The 16,810-nt window shown below is 35.0% G+C and overlaps 3 protein-coding genes across 5 annotated transcripts; 2 read left to right on the forward strand and 1 right to left on the reverse strand.

Annotated features, from left to right (window-relative positions):
• Positions 1–971: 971 nt before the first annotated feature.
• Positions 972–7,058, forward strand: LOC141619594 (phytyl ester synthase 1, chloroplastic-like). The gene is made up of 13 exons (XM_074436608.1): positions 972–2,157; positions 2,301–2,352; positions 2,656–2,711; positions 2,853–3,011; positions 3,107–3,211; positions 3,547–3,653; positions 3,758–3,879; positions 4,056–4,164; positions 4,560–4,693; positions 5,008–5,368; positions 5,656–5,769; positions 5,893–5,978; positions 6,604–7,058. Exons 1-13 carry the CDS (start codon positions 1,737–1,739, stop codon positions 6,911–6,913), a joined length of 2,136 nt encoding a protein of 711 aa, XP_074292709.1. The 5' UTR covers positions 972–1,736; the 3' UTR covers positions 6,914–7,058.
• On the forward strand, positions 7,056–11,331 carry LOC141619595 (uncharacterized). Of its 3 annotated transcripts, XM_074436611.1 has the most exons (3): positions 7,056–8,068; positions 8,228–9,969; positions 10,783–11,331. In XM_074436611.1, exons 2-3 carry the CDS (start codon positions 8,307–8,309, stop codon positions 11,073–11,075), a joined length of 1,956 nt encoding a protein of 651 aa, XP_074292712.1. In that variant the 5' UTR covers positions 7,056–8,068; positions 8,228–8,306; the 3' UTR covers positions 11,076–11,331. The 3 variants fall into 3 exon arrangements, with proteins under 3 accessions (XP_074292712.1, XP_074292710.1, XP_074292711.1); XM_074436609.1 differs by lacking the exon at positions 7,056–8,068 and having other exon boundaries at positions 8,112–9,969; XM_074436610.1 differs by lacking the exon at positions 7,056–8,068 and having other exon boundaries at positions 8,112–9,969; positions 10,795–11,331.
• A 1,228-nt stretch (positions 11,332–12,559) lies between these two features.
• LOC141621075 (KDEL-tailed cysteine endopeptidase CEP3-like) lies at positions 12,560–14,459 on the reverse strand. The gene is made up of 3 exons (XM_074437789.1): positions 14,454–14,459; positions 13,796–14,323; positions 12,560–12,829 (listed from the first exon to the last, which is right to left on the reverse strand). The coding sequence occupies exons 1-3, from the start codon at positions 14,457–14,459 to the stop codon at positions 12,560–12,562; spliced, it is 804 nt and encodes a 267-aa protein (XP_074293890.1).
• Between the last annotated feature and the right edge of the window lie 2,351 nt (positions 14,460–16,810).

Below are 16,810 nucleotides of genomic sequence, written 5' to 3' on the forward strand. Positions count from 1 at the left end.
CCACCATGTGCGCCGCCCTTCCTCATTTTACACTCCTGCACTTCCCTTCCTCGTGTCGGCCGTCCTCTCCAGGCCCACCATGCCATCGTCGCTCCTCGTGTTACCCTCGGACCAACAACGAACAACTAATACAAAAATCTAACTAATTCAAACCCTATTAGAACAACCAGATTCTTATAAAAAAAGAAACATTGAATAACTAATTTGATTAATAGATTGTAATTTATGAATTATATACATGTTCTTCAAACAATTTAGGCTTTATAATCAAATAAATTTGATAGATTTGAGAGGGGGAGTTGTTGCACTTGGAGAGAATTAGGGTTTGTTTTTGTTTTTAGCAAGGGTAGGTAAATGGAAAAAATTGTGCAAAATGTACTGAAATGAGTAAAATACGTACTGCGAAAATAAATTACGTAAAATTATTATTATAGATTATTCGTACTTTTTGGAAAATGAAAGGTATCACGTAGTATTTGTAAAACTTAGATAGTACCATATAGAAAAACTCAATTTTAATTTTTCGTATCTTCACATATTTAGAGTTTTTAATTGAAATCTTCCCCTTTTTCGGAAAGATTTTTCGAAATTATCGCAACTCTCACATTTTTACTCCTATAATCAGTATATAATTAACTAGAAATTTAAAAACCGACAAAAATATAAAATCACATCAAATTCCTAATCATAGAGAAGAAAATTTTCCTTTATCCATCATATGACTCTGCATATTTTCTTAACTTAAATTTTTTTTCCACATATATACGATTTCCTATTATACGTATTGAGGAACTTTATTAGTCGACAAGGAATAATAAACATCCAATTATCCAAATAAATGGGGACATTTTAGTGTTAAAATATGGGCGAAAATTTCTTGAATCTCAGGTTCGAATCCTCACAAGGGCAAACTTTGTGAAAATTATTTACTCCATATGATCTAATCTAAGACAATGTTTTCTAGATTTCGAATCTGCCACCCTATTATGAAAGACGGTTAATCTAATAAACGTGTTTTGCATGCTATTAGGTATACGGGATCTCTCGTAATTGGACGATTACGAGAGAACAACACCAAGTACTGGAATTTCAGTACGTAACGTTCTGGGCTTCTGGCTATCCTACAGCCATGTCTCTACTATCAACTCCACACCATCATCAAAAAGTTCAAATTATACGATTAAATCTCCACCATTTATTCAATTTAATCAATACCCATCAATTATTTTCACCATTTATGTCCAAATTATGTTTCTTTTTCAACCAAATTATTGGGTTTTACCAAGTATTTTACTAATGGGTTCCTGTCATATGGGAACATAATAAATTACACCGATCATTTGTTTATCTTTAATTAAAATATCTACGTATAAATAAATGATTGAGACGGAGTAGTATATATATATAGTTCAACTTAGAAACTTCCTGTATTAAATTGTCATTTTGTAGCTTATAGTTCTAGAGTTTACTTGTATCAGTAGAACAGAAGTCTTATTTGTTTTGTATTGCTGTTGTAATCTGAATGCTGTGAAAAGTTTGCAGCTTTTTTTTGGGATTTTGCTACTTTGATGTATATAGGTAGACATTATTTGCAGTAATTAGTGTTTATTTCCGTTAGCATCATATTCGCCTTTGTCACTCCCTTTACACCCGAAAGAAAAATAATTAGTGTTTATTTCCTGGGTGTTGTGTTGTGTTGTGTTGTGTTGTGTTGTGTTGTCTGATTGAGTAAAGCTATGGCTTCTGTGCTTACTTTTAGGCAATCTCCATGTTTTCCTAGAAATTTAGGTTGTGTAACTGGGTTTAAAGGTAGGATTATGTGTAATTTAGGGGGAGAGGAGTCGACGGTGGTGTACCGGGACAAGGTTAGTGTGAATGGTGCTGCTGTTGTTAAGGAAAATGAGAAAATGGGGTTAGGAATTGGAGGGCAAAATGGGAATTTACGTAGCGTGGTTGAGGAGAAAAGAAAGGGTAGGGAGTTAAGTCCTGTGGAATTGGAAGTGCTTTGGGATGATGGGTATGGGAGTGCAAGTATGAAGGATTATCTTGATATTTCTAGGGAGATGATAAAGCCAGATGGTGGACCTCCTAGGTGGTTTTGCCCTGTCGAATGTGGGCGTCCGTTAAATGATTCACCATTGCTTCTGTTTTTGCCAGGTAATTTTTGCCTCATGCTGCTGATGTGCTTTCTTTCTGAAGTATTGGTTTGTTTTGATGACGGTTTTTTAAGTATTGGTTTCGATCTGTTGATGTATGATAATTGTTCAACTTAACCTGATATACTTGTCTTATGCCCACAGGTATGGATGGTGTCGGGTTGGGTCTCATTATGCATCATAAGCCCCTGGGGAAGTAAGTTTGGTTCGTCTTCTGTAATCACCGTCTTAATGCTGTTATATGACTTCTTGGAGTTACTGGTACAAGAAAATGTTTTGTTGAAGAAAATAGCTAAACTTTGAAAAGATACTACACATTATAAATGCGCGAATTTGAGGCTATTGTTATATCATTTTTGTTTGTTTTGCATTCTCTTGCTCTATACTGTCATTGCTAAATTATGTATCATGTGATCAGAATCTCGCTCTGCTGTCTCTTTATTAGAATCTATTTTGGTGAAGAATGTACTGCTATAAAATTCAAATTTTTTTGTTGCAGGGTGTTTGAAGTTCGATGCCTGCACATTCCTGTTTATGATAGGACACCGTTTAAAGGTACATACTTCTTGATACCCCCTTTAATGAAGATAACATTTTTGATATCCTTTTTGCTTGTGACATTGTATATAAACAATGCATTAGGGTGGCTTCGAGGAAAACTTTACTGATTAAATCTTCCTTTCTTTTCGTGTGAAGGACTGGTTGAGTTCGTTGAAAAAACAGTCAGAGATGAGCATGCTTTATCTCCAAACAAGCCGATTTATGTAGTAGGTGATTCCTTTGGAGGATCTCTAGCACTTGCTCTTGCTGCTCGTTGTCCAACTATTGACTTGGTTCTAATACTTGCCAACCCTGGTACCCATCAAAGCTATATTATAGTTTTGTTCATCTGATCTTGCATGTCTGCGTTAAAAACAGCCGTAACTGACAGTTTCTCTGGTACGTGATAGCAACATCTGTGAGTAGGAGTCAGCTTAAACCACTTTTTCCTATCTTGGAGTCATTGCCTGATGAACTCCACGGCACAGTCCCTTATCTCCTCAGCTTCATAATGGGTATGTTCCAATTGTTTAGGATCTATTATGTAATATTTAAACTGTTTTGAATAGACGGATTTTGAATTAACCGGTTATCATGGCACCTGATCACCCTCGAGATAGTTAGGACTGTCTGCAACTTAGTGAAGTATCTCTTGTACTTATTGCCGATGGTCCTCGTTGTAACACTAAATATGTGCAAATAGGTCCCCTTTTTTTCCATTTCTTAAAATCCTAGGGCTTGGTTGTTGATCCCATCAATTGCATGCTATTTGGCTGACAGTTGAAAATGTAATACCGTCCCATAGTTTGATTGTTCTGAATTTGCTATAATAATTTCGACAATAATACAGGTGAGCCAGTAAAGATGGCGATGACCAATGTTGATAAGAAGCTTCCTTCTGGTCCAATGTTTCAGCAGTTGGCTGAAAATCTAACTTCTTTGCTCCCCCGCCTATCTGTAAGAATCTCGTCTAATCATAAAACCTCCTTCTCTTTTAATGCAGACATTGTTTGTCACCAATAATGTTAAGTATAACACGAACTATATCCTTTTCGTTTTAGGTTATATCAGAGATCATACCAAAGGATACTCTTCTTTGGAAGTTAAAACTCCTGAAATCAGCTGCTGATTACACAAATTCCAGACTGCATGCTGTCAAAGCTGAAGTACTTGTGCTTGCCAGGTTCAGTGTGACACGCTTATTGATATCGACTCTTTTTGACTTATTGTGTGAAATTTGTATTTGATGGTAACATTTTTTCTTTGCCTTGTCGCGGGTTGTGCTGATGCTGCTTTTCCTATGAGTTACTTATTGACAATAACAGTTTAATACAACTAATATGTGATTTTGTTTACCAGTGGGAAGGATAACATGCTTCCAAGTGAAGATGAAGCAAAAAGGCTTTCACGCTTGCTCAAGAATTGTGAATCTCGAACCTTTAAAGACAATGGGCACACACTTTTGCTGGTACGTTCTCTTTTCTCCTGCGATGATTGAGAGGAGGTTGATCCCAGTTGACTGTCAACTGAAACTGGGAACATAGATTGTATTCGGAGTCATTTTTACTTAATTCACTATCTTAAAGACTTAAACCAAAAGTATGAGCCTTCCCTCCTAAAATGTAACGATTTTTCGTAAACTTGGTTATTATGTCTTGCTTCAGTTAAATATTAAGAAGCATACATGGGTGTTTCTTATGTCTTGCTTCAGTTAAATACTTGAAAATCAATGTATTGTACGAAAAGAAGCTACACGAGGTTACTCGGAGTAGAGTAAAAACTGGTATTGGATAGAGTACAGACAGTGCTACATTCTTTTGGATGTTAATGTGTACTGATGAAATGGTGCGTATTCTGAAACAGGAGGATGGCATTAATCTACTAACAGTCATCAAAGCCACCAACAAATATCGCCGTTCAAGGAGCCTGGATTTTGTTACTGACTTTGTCCCTCCAAGTCTGCAAGAATACAAAGTTGATTTTGATAAAGTTGCCGGGTAAAGAAACTTGCATTTACATTCTTTGAAATAGACGATATATGATCGCGCACCAAAACTTTTATAAGATGATATGAGTCTTTTTCCAAAGTCGGGTTATCTAGAATATGATCCTGCACCAAAACTTGATTTTTTGTTCTAAAAGGAAACCGAGTTGCTTATGAGCCTGATTGGTATTACATGTAAGACGGTCTCATATAAGTTTTTGTGTAAATGTTCTGTCATTTCTTGGGAGCCACCAGTTCCTGCTCATATACATGCTGAAAATCCTATTTTATTATATAATTACCGACATTGTCTGTAATGAGGTGCAGGCAGATTCAGTATTTTACCAGTCCTGTGCTCTTCTCAACCTTAGAAGACGGGAAAATAGTGCGTGGTCTTGCCGGAGTTCCAAGTGAAGGGCCCGTCTTGTTGGTTGGTTATCATATGCTAGCGGGTATTGAACTTTCTGGCTTAGTAGAAGGATTCTTAAGTGAGAAAAAAATCCTTGTTCGCGGTTTAGCTCATCCACAATTATTTGCTCCAAGCTCTTCAAATGAACTGTCATTTATGGATTACACCAAAGTTTTTGGTGCAACTCCGGTGACAGCAAAGAACTTTTACAAATTACTTTCAACAAAGTCACATGTACTTCTTTATCCCGGTGGCGCACGAGAGGCTCTCCATCGCAGGGTGAGTCGAATTCTGCTATCTGGATTTGGCTATTTTCTTATGAAATTTATAAAATATAAATTTAGTTTCATTAAAATACACATTTAATGTCATCAGTTATTTTTTTAATTAACTTTGCAATTTCAATTTTTTTCTCAAATTAAAATACAAGAATGAGACGTGAAAAATTAATGAACTGCCAATTTAAAATCTATAAATAGTACACTAAAAAAGTAGGAGTTATGACGGGAAAATAAAATGGCTAATTCCAAGAGGTGATTATGATTGTTCCATGAAATGTTTATCAGGGTGAAGAATACAAGCTGTTTTGGCCTGAACGACAAGAATTTGTGCGAATGGCTGCAAAATTCGGGGCTACCATTGTACCGTTTGGAGTTGTGGGAGAGGATGATATAGTAGAGGTAAGCTCTTAGCTTCCTTTTAAACCAAAAGGGTATTCAATGTACTCATGTTAACCGACCCCATATCATTTTGGAATTTGGGGCTGCTTGTTTTCAGTTAATATAAATTTTTTGGTTTTGCAGCTCGTGCTTGACCAGGATGATCTCATGAAAATCCCTGTGGTGAACGATTTAATACGAGAAAGCACCAGTCGAATGGCAAGAGTCAGGTAAAGACCCCTTCTAAACTTATCATCTTTGTTACAAACAGGTTATTTTTTCTTGCATCCTATCTGGCTATCTCTGGACTCATTTCAAATACCTGAACGGTATTGCTGTGCGCCTGTGCTGCTCGTAAAGAAAAGACTGTGAATAGCTCGCTATATGAGAACCTGCTTTACAATTGCTAGAGAAACCGAGTGTTAGAAAATTTCTTTGTTTACAATTTTACATGTTTCCTAACTAAATGATATAGGATTTTTTTCTTCGACTTGCCATTTCAATCCTTTTTTTCCGTGTGCTAAATTTAAATTATTTCATGTAACTAGTAAATACTTCACTTGAAGTGCCTCTTTATAGTAGATTTCAGTAAATACATGATAATGATAATGATGACTCCTGAAATTGCTTGTTTTCAATTTTTTTCCCCCTACTGTTTGGAGGTGCATTGGGTGATGGTGAATATCCACTTTTATCGTCTTGATGCGAGTGTTTGATCTCTTAGTCGAAGATTACAGATAATACCAGGACCGTATGAAAAAGTTTATGGTATTTCCGATGAATACAGCAATATGCGGATCATAGGAAAAAGTCAAGGGTATTTCTGATGAATATTGCATCATATTCTGGTTGCAGGGATGTTGCAGATGGGGAAGTTGCCAATGAAAACCTCGTCCTTCCTGCAGTTATTCCCAAACTTCCAGGTCGCTTCTACTACCTCTTTGGGAAGCCGATTGAAACCCGAGGGAAGCAAGAGCTACTAAAAAATAAAGAGAGTGCGGAACAATTGTATGCTCAGATAAAATCTGAAATAGAATCAAGAATAGCTTATTTACTCAAAAAGAGAAAAGAGGATCCTTACAGGAATTTTACTGACAGGACTATTTACCGTTTGTTATCTAACGATACACGGGATATTCCAACTTTTTCCCCAACAGACAATTGATTGTTAGGTATGCAGTTTATTGCTGTATAATTTTTGTAAATGTATTCATTCATTATCTGTACAATTCAACATTATAAGGTATACTAAGTGTATTATTTGCAAGGCTTATCAAATTGTGTGCCTCAACACCACAGAAAACCTGAAATCGCTGTCAATGCTTGTTTTATGGTTTGAAACTCGACTCAGTTTCCCTTAACAATAAATGGACAGCCTAGATGCGGTCAAAATTGGTGCTTGCAGGAATCTGGCTCATTAAGAAATGATAATTTGCAGATGGGTTAGGGTAAGGTAATTCGGTTCTGGTCACTTCTAGGGTCATTTTCGGCCTATTTTGGGGTTGCTTTTCTAGGTATAGTTATGTTACGGGTTGATCTGGTCTGATCTGGGTCATTTTGGGTTGTGTTTGTTGAGGTTAGGAATGTTATTATGCTGCTTTGCAGTTTCGTCTTGTCCCGGAGATGCTGCTTGGTCCACAGCATCTACTTGAGCTTCTTCCATTCATTCTTCTGGCATCTTATCTCAAAACCTAAATGATCAGATTCCGGTCTATGTATGAGCTTTCGGATCAATTCCTTCTCCAGATAAAATTCCCTTACTTTTCCTTAAATATCTTTTCTGCATGTAACAGTCCATTCTGCTAGAATGTAGCATTCTGGAACACAACCCTGGCAATTAATGTGCAAAATGTTAAAAAAAAAAAAAAAAATCTTCTAAATTTTTCTAAAAATTCAAGCTTTCCAGTCGTCCAGCTAAATTTTGAAATCGTTTTATCCGACTATCCCACTGATGCAAGTGGAATTTTCGACTAAGGAGTTCTTTTACGCGTTTATCTTAACTACAGTGAATTTTCTGCAAGTGTCAGGTAATGAACAAATGCAGCAGAATCTGTAATAATCATAGAAGATTTATATGTTAATAAGATCTTTTCTTTTTTGCAGAATCGAATACTAGAACGAACTGTCCTGTCCCTGTTGGTGGAAATGCTGTCTTCTTCGACACGCTTTACCTTCTTTTATTCTGTTTTCAGACTCTTCACTGTTTTGCAGAATATAAACCTAACATCTGGTTATACAGAAAAGATATGATAAGAGAGAACCTTTGAAATGTTCTCCTAACGTCTGTCGCTGTCGAATCCTCTGTCAGTTCTGTTACCAGGTGAGTATGTACCTAAGTTCTCTATTTAAGCAAGTAATCTAAACTATATTTTATCATCACACAAGAAAACCAACAATAAATCTACACCGAAAAAACCTGAAAATAAATGTCAAGATACGATTATTCTGGTACTTATGGTAAACCTGTGTCTGTTGTTAGCTATGATGTTGGTCCTGGCACTCGTACATATGTCACAAGAGTTGAAGAACGGGTTCAACAGGTTTGTAGACCTTCAGCCATGGGGTACGCCTACTACTCTGCCATTAAGGCGGAGAAGGAAGGTCGGCCTAGAGAGGTTGACAACTTCATTACAAAAATACTTGATGAAGTTAATGGTTCAACTGTTTCAACTACGACAACACGGAGTTTCGAGCCTGTAAGGGATCTCTATGGCCTTCCGGCTAAGGGGAACCCCACGAAGGACGGTAGACGAGGTTATTATGTTGAGTACACGTATGTTGGCTCGAGGAACTATGGTGATCCTTATGGCCAGCAAAACGACTATGGTGTCCCAAACCAATCAGATAACACTCGCCTGAAGTCGGAGACACCAAGAGATTATCAACCTCCTAAGACGCGATGGGAGACAACGTCGCGCCCAATTTACGGTACCCCGCCTTACAATCCGCCTCGAGTTGAGTACCACTCTTCAAAAAGTTACGGTGAGGAGCCCGAGTCTCCAAGGGATTATGGATATCCCAACAACGAGTTGAAGTCGGAAATGGCGAAGGACTATGGAGTGCCCTACAATCAATGGGACACATCTTCTGTAAAGCCGGTGTCGCCTAAGGCTTATGAAGGCTCTGATGACCAGTGGAGTAGGCCATTGAAACCGATCTCTGTTCATCAACCGCCTTATAGTAGATCCCTAGACAATCAAGGAGACTACTCTCCGGTGAAGCCTTACTCGAGTGACGGTTATGGAACACTAGACAGCGAAAAGGGTGGATCTCCAAATAACCGGTGGGGCAACTCTCCTTCAAAGCCGATATATCAGACGCGACCCTACGAGGATAATATTGGAGATAGAGACGGTTACCGAGGTAACTCTTCTTCTCTTAAACCTCAATCTCCTAACAATTATGGTGTTTCGGACAACCAAGGAGGACGATCTTCCAGTCCGAACTATGGTCAACAAACTTCTGCCTCAATGAAGCCTCAATCTCGTGAAGGCAGTGCAGATCCGAAAAACTACAGGGGCAGGTCTCCAAGCCCCGAATATGAGCATCCTCCACGGAATAACCTTGTTGGAGGCGTTGCAAGCGATAAATGGGGTAATTCTCCTTTGAAGACTCAAAGTCCTCGAGATTATGGAACTCGCGACAACCAATGGGATATGCCATCAAGCCCTGCAGCTAATAAAGGTGACGGAACTCCACGTGGCCGAGAAGTGAAGCTTGAATCTCCTAGAGCTTATGAAGTTCCCAGTGACCAAAAGGAAAGGTCTGTAAGTCCCGGATATGAACATCCACCACGGAATGGTATAGGAGCAATTCCGAGCAATACATGGAGTAACTCTCCTCGTGACAATCAATGGGGTAACCCATCAAGTCCAGTGGCTAGTAAAAATGACGGAACTCCAGATGATCGACAGGTGAAGCTTGGATCTCCGAAAGACCAAAAGGGAAGGTCTGTAAGCCCTGGATATGAACATCCACCACGAAATGAGATTCTTGGTAGTCGAGCTCCAAGCAATCGTTGGGACAGCCCTTCACTGAAGGTTCAAATTCCTCGGGATCATGGGTCGCCTGTCAACCAAGTGGGTAGCCCATCAAGTCCTGTCTATAATGCTTATAATGAGCAGAAGAATGTACAACCCAATGTCGCGGTTAGAAATGGCGTGCCTGCTACTGGTAACAGGCCAAATGTTACCAACAATGCCTATAATCCAGAGCCAAAAGGTAACATCTACTCTCAGCTAGACGCAAAATCCTCCTAAATAAAACTTCCTGGTAGTTTTCCCTCTAAAAGGAATCTATCAGTTCATAGACTATACATTATTTTCTGAGTTTTATTTTAAAGTTTTTGAGTTCTGCTTTAGTATAAAGTTTTTGAGCACATTTACTAAAACATTACACTAAAAAAAATATAATATTGCTCAAAAACTATATTTATAAATGGTAATATGCTTAGAAAAAAATGTGTATATGCTCAAAAACTACAAGGTCTGAGGTACTACCTCAGATGCGTAATCCTTTTTCTCGGAATCTAGCTAAATAAGGAAACAACACTTTATTTTTATTAAATTATTATCTTTTAATTAAAATATAATCTTTAATCATTATAATTTTTTTTGTTATCCAAATTATAATTTTTTAATTAAAATAAAATAAAGTTGGTATAAATCTAAAAATTCATATATGAAAAACAGATAAATTGATATTATTAGTTTTGTATAAAAAACTTACCATGTACTTAATTCGTATTAAAAAATTATGAACTGATATTATTAATTTCGTGTAAAAAAAAATATCCTTAAAATTATTTGAGAAAATTTACAAATTTAAATCATTAGTTTATTCTTTCGATTAATTTTCCATTTCAATTTTTTATTCTCATATTAAACATTGAAAATTAATAATATGTCAATTTTAAATCTATAAATAATAGATTATTATAAACTAAAAAAAATCTAAAAATACCGTGCATGCATGCGCGGGCCCGGATCTACACTAGTTTGCATATTATTCTTGTTAAAAACTTGGCTTTGTTAGACCGTTTTACAGGAGACTATGGAGGGAACAGTACGACGAAGCCAAGTAGCGGGTATCAACCGAGTCCTCTGAGTCAAGCAACATCACAGACAAAGTATTCGGTATATTCAGCTCCGGTATCCCAAGTCGTTACGATGAAACCAGGAGTCGTAGATAACATGGAAGCTCAGAGGCGTTACGGAAATGTGGGTGCTCCGTCAAAGTCATACTCATACATAGACAAGGAAGAACATGGAAAACCTGTAATAACAAGCAGGGATGCCCTTAAGAAGTATAATGGCTCTTTTTTTTAAGTATGTCATATAAATAGTACACAAGTTATAGAATAAGACTGTTAAATAGTAAAAAATAGTCGTTTTATTGCCTAATGTTCTAAACATTTACAATAAACGAATGTTTTTTAATATCTATGTAAAAAGGACCGTCTCATGTAGTAAGACTGGCCTAAGTATATTAGACGACTCTTTTGAGTTTGTCATTTGCATGATGTGTAATTGATACTAATATGCTTAATGCTTTGAAATGATATTGCTTGCTCCCTTATCTCCATTTATATTGCCTAAGTTATTTTTTCTTTTATGATGAAACCCATAATGGTACTAATCAATATACTATATATATTCCGGAAATCAAGACTTTAATGTAATTAAATAAATCTATAAAATTAATTATACTATATAGTTTTAAATCCATTGCACTGTGTGATAGAACTTACCAAGGAACTTTGTAAATTATGAACCAAAAATCTGACATTGGCTGTCAGTCAATGATAGTGCTATCGTTGCAGCATCACTGCTGCAAATTTATACGATCTAGAAGGAACGGAATCATAGAATCTTCGAGAAAAAATGGCATTTGTGTGTCGTGGCTTATTAAGAGATTCGAGTAATAATTCTATGTTAATGTGCACAATATTTGATTTCGCGAAAGTGGTGATTAGCCCCCATAATTTTAGCCAATTGTGAGATTAAACCCCATAACTTACAAATGTAGTAATTAGGACCCGTAACTTTGATAAAAAGTGAAATTCAACCCAATTTTTTACTTTCAACCAAAATTGCACCAAAAAAATCAATTTCATTCATCAATACAATTTTTAAGTATACAGTAAAACTTATTAAAAAACTTAAAATTGTGTATGCAATTTATTACACATTGTTGGAAACAAATATTTGAATGAATTAAATAAAATTGAATACTTGTAAAGGTACTCTCATATGTATGTTAATTTTAATCAAATTAGTAAAAAATATTAAAAATATTCTAAAAACTATGTTGATAAATTAAATAAATACTTTTAAAATGTTAATAATTATTTAGTGTACAATGAACTTATATATAAATTGATTTGATAATATGATTTAAGTTGAAAAGAAAAATTGAGTTAGATTTCACCTTTTGCCAAAGTTATGGTGTCTAATTACTACGTACATTTGTAAGTTATGGTGTTTAATCTCACAATTGGAAAGTTATGGGGCTAGGATTTAAAAATTCAGTTGCTCTATTTTTTACGGGGCTCTTGATAAGCGTCATGGCTTGGTCATAAACAAGTTATCATTTTCGTACAGATATCGATTTCAGTAAATTATTCTTAGCATTACTGAAAAACCTGAAGTTGAATATACATTTGCGAACTGATTTATACAGCAAAAGAAGTTCTTTCCTTTGTTATTCCGAGGAATCTATCGTTGATGATTAATCGAGCATAAGCAGTCCTAGCAACATGTAACACACATGTCGCGGTATATATACAGACTCAAATATTAAGCATAAGCAATCATAGAATATTGATGGTTGTTGATGATTCTGAGAGCGAAACTCCGTAAGGGAAAAGCACGTACACGACGGGATCCTTCTCACCAGATTGAACGCCTGATGCTCTACTCACACGGTAGTGTCCTTCGTTAGGAGCTCTAGACTTCAGTGAGTCCCGAACCCAGTAAGCATTACGGGATCCAGTATCGTCATACCCTGATACGACTACCCCATGAAGTCGGTCTTCTTTCGCATTGGCTGCAATCGAGTAGACCGCGTCCGCGTCTTTCTCCTGTCAAAACAAATTACAATAAATTAAAATTGGTTCGGAAAATTCACTTGGTATCCCTAAACTTTGCCAATTTGCACATGATATTCAACTTTTTAAGTTTGTGCACATGGTATCGTTAAACTTTGATTTTCAATTAACACATACCCATTTTTATCATTCTTACAATTTTTAATTGAGCATAAATCGTAGATCAAAAATCGAAATCGACCAATTTTTTTTAAAATTGATCATCTCTTCGTTTTATAAAACGAAAAACGGTCTTTCGGAAATTTAAGATTGAAATTAAGGTCGATTTAAGATTCTCGGGAGAAAAACCCTAGAAAATGTCGGTCGACAATTTTTTTTATTTCAAACCGTAGATTATGACAAGATAATCATCTTAGAACAAAAAAATTGCCGATGCCAAATTTGTATGTAGGAGTTACGCTCAATTAAAAATTGTTATAGCGATAAAAAGGTCATATTGTGCATGAAAATGAAATATAAAGGGTACAATGTACACAAACTTAGAATATTGGATACCATGTGAAAATTGCAATGTTTAGGGGTACAACGTGAATTTTCCGAAATCCCCTATCCCCTATATATACTGAAAGAATAGGAAAAACTTTAATTTTTCCCGCCTAAAACACATTTCCTATTTTGATAAAATCTCTTATTTACTTTTCTATTTTGATACAATCCCTTATTTAAAATTTTTATCTCAGATTTTTGTGATAAAAAATTCGTTCTTTGTATGCTAAATCGTAAATAAAAGATAGACTAATAAAAATATTATAAACAATTTCATTAATTTTCTATAAAAATATATAACTTACTCAATTTTTTTCATTAGTTTTATAGTTTAATTTTTTTTTTCTAAAAATAAAAACTCTATAAATATTGCGCCTTCATTGCGCGGGATCTAAACTAGTTGGTTTCAATTCAAGGCAATTGATCGATCGAGTTGAATTTGAGTAAACTTACGAGGGAATCCATTTGGGTCGAGTCCATAATTATAATTCCGGCTCCAGGCGAGTAATCCAATTCCTCGAGAATACGGTCTTCATTATCATTATTCGAGTAAAGTCTTCCAACTCCGGTTAGATTGAAAATTCGACAACCCGGGATTCTTTCCTTAGGATCTTGTAAGGTAGCCTCGTATTTTCCGGACCCATAATCTTGTTCTAAACTTAGTCCATTGTCAATAATCCAATTATAAGCATCTTCCATTGAAATCGAATATGTGTTCGTCTTTGAATCATACTTAGGTTTGCTAATGCCACTATATAAATTGTCGACGAGCTCTTGTTTCGACAATTTAATCCTTTGTCGATTATGCGTAATTGCATATAATCCTTCGAGCGTATCCACCACTACATGTAACCAGCAAAAGTCTCCGGTTTGCTCTTCAATTGGCCAAAATCTATCGGACCCATTTGAACCATCTCGGTTATCCGACTCAATAGAACCGATGGGAACCACATTAGTAAGCGGAATATCCTCGTCATTCGCCTAAATAAATGAATAAATAAATAATTAAATAAATGTACATATTTAATTAAGATAAAAAAATCGCTAAATGTTGAATCATCTAACGACAAAAACGAGCAATATATTATAAATGCACACAATTCTTGTTTACATCCATTATTATTTACAACGAAGGTATAAATCCAACCCAACCAATACTTTTTTTCGGGGTGATAGGGTGATACACAGTTGATGTATTATACAACTGGTTGTATATACAACTTTTTCAATGTACTTGAGCCTTGTTATAAAGTTATCGAGACAAAATTATCGAGTTATGATACAAAGTTATTGAGTTTAACAGAATAATTATTAAGCTCAATAACTTCGTAAAATAGCTCAATAACTTGTAAAATAACTCAACAACTTTGTGTAAGAGTTCAACAACTTTGAGTCGGTTGTACAATACTATTATACAATTGGTTGTAGAGTAGTATTTGTGTTATAAGCAAGAATATATGTTATAAATGTAATCGGATCATCTTATAAAATATTTTTTCATACGGAATAATGAGGTAAGCTAAAAAAAATTGAACATTAGGGCCCTGAACATTGTACGGATTGGGATTCAAATTCATGTCTTACTTCCATCATTCCAAGAAAATTGTTTATGGTCCATTTTTATAACAAAATTATTCATTTACTACTAATAAAAGACTTATTTTCTTTTACACAACTCTCAGGGAGCATCTCCAACGGTCAGCTACAGTGCATTGTAGTTTGGTTTGTCATACCGATTTTTAAAGTTACTCGGCTTTCCGGCAACGTACCGCTTTAATGGCAAACTACAATATATTAGTTTGTATGGGTTCCATATACTTGGTTTCATCCAATGAGAATTTACATTTATTTTTTCTCTGAAGCAAGCATGTAGCTTGGTAGAACTACCATGCTTGCAAGCTACATCTCAAACTTTTCCATGTTCAATGGTAAGCTACATGCTTAATATTTTGCAAAAATTGCAAGTAAATCCAGAGAACTATTAGAGCAACTCCAATGGCAAGCTACAAGACCTTGTAACTTGCCTTGCCGCATATTTTTTCTAAGCAAAAAAATTTTCAAGCTACAATGCTCTTAATGGTAAGTTACAATAGATGTAGCTTAAAATGTCCCACTAACAAATAAACATTATAATACAAATTATTTATTGTTTTTTTAATTATTTATTTTATTATTTTAAAGGTCAAGCTACGTAGCTTGACAAAGCTACACCCGCTCGTAAACAAGACGTACTTTTTGTACTCCAATGGTAAGCATACTGCTTGACAATTTACAATATTTGCAAGCAGGTTCTTAAATGCAACCATTGGAGTTGCTCTTAGAGATGCTCTAACTATTATTCCAAGAAAATGTAATAATCATGCCAAGAAAATTGTTTCTTGATAATCATGCCTTCAATTTTCATTTTCCCATCATTAAACCCATTTTATAATATTATAACAGTACAAATTATGTCGGTTTAACACCATGAGACGGTCTCATCAAATAAAATGCATTTTACATCTATTAAAGGAATGTTTTTTTTTTTTCCAAATTGGAATGTCTCGCAATATAAAACCGTCTTACATGCATGTCAATAGTTAATTACTGCTACAATAGATGTGTTAGAACATCTTCAATGGTAAGTTAGTTGTTATTAGCTTACTTTTGCCATATAAGATTTTCAAGCTAGAATATTTTTAAGCTATAAACTACTACAATGGTAAGCTATTAGCTTAGTGTCGTGGCTTAAATGGACCCATATGTCAACTACCTTCCACAACACCCTTTTAATTAATACATTTACTTATTTTACCTAGAAAATAAAAATAAAAAATATTCAAGTGTTGTTTTAATTGGTAGATTTTTTTCTTGTAGGCCCAATTGAGCTACTAACTCCATGAAACTACTAGCTCAATTTAAACTAGTACATGTAAAATGCTTCAATGGTTAAGCAAGTAGCTTGAAAACTTTTTTATTTTCAAGCAAATTTTTTTGCTTAACCATTGGAGATGCTCTTATATACACTTTTTTTGGACATTTCTTGATTTTACTAGGACCATCTAATTTAGGGCACAATTTGATATAATTTGAAATACGATTACAATGTATTTGTTGATTTTGACCAACAATTTATGGTGATGATTGCGATTCAACAATCGTCTTATACGGTGATCGTTATACAATAATATATATTAACATGTCAGCAAGAGGATTATATATCTGATGTACTATCTTTAATTCTATAGTTTCTGAGCATTATAATAAAGTTTTTGAGTTTTGTTTTAAAGTTTCTGAGTTTCACTATGAAGTTTCTGAGTTTTTCACTTAAATATTAAGCTCTAAAAAATTACAATAAAACTCAAAAACATTACACATAAGTTTAGTTAAATTTTAGTTTTGACAGAAAAATATTAAAATCTAACTTATAAACTTTAATATGCTCAAAAAAATACACATATGCTCAAAAACAAATAAAGTTTGAGATAA

The sequence above is a fragment of the Silene latifolia genome, chromosome X (assembly GCF_048544455.1).
Source record: "Silene latifolia isolate original U9 population chromosome X, ASM4854445v1, whole genome shotgun sequence".
In the NCBI taxonomy this organism is placed as follows: Eukaryota; Viridiplantae; Streptophyta; class Magnoliopsida; order Caryophyllales; family Caryophyllaceae; genus Silene; species Silene latifolia.

What these genes read in the sequence shown, in the direction of transcription:
- LOC141619594 (XM_074436608.1), top strand. Translation starts at nt 1,737, where the DNA reads ATGGCTTCTGTGCTTACTTTTAGGCAATCTCCATGTTTTCCTAGAAAT. An exon ending in TCTCCTCAGCTTCATAATGG is followed by an intron (nt 3,212 to 3,546) that starts GTATGTTCCAAT and finishes ACAATAATACAG; the next exon opens with GTGAGCCAGTAAAGATGGCG. An exon ending in GAAGTACTTGTGCTTGCCAG is followed by an intron (nt 3,880 to 4,055) that starts GTTCAGTGTGAC and finishes TTTGTTTACCAG; the next exon opens with TGGGAAGGATAACATGCTTC.
- LOC141619595 (XM_074436609.1), top strand. Translation starts at nt 8,175, where the DNA reads ATGTCAAGATACGATTATTCTGGTACTTATGGTAAACCTGTGTCTGTT. An exon ending in CTATAATCCAGAGCCAAAAG is followed by an intron (nt 9,970 to 10,782) that starts GTAACATCTACT and finishes TGGCTTTGTTAG; the next exon opens with ACCGTTTTACAGGAGACTAT.
- LOC141621075 (XM_074437789.1), bottom strand. An exon ending in CGACCCAAATGGATTCCCTC is followed by an intron (nt 12,830 to 13,795) that starts GTAAGTTTACTC and finishes TTGTTTTGACAG; the next exon opens with GAGAAAGACGCGGACGCGGT.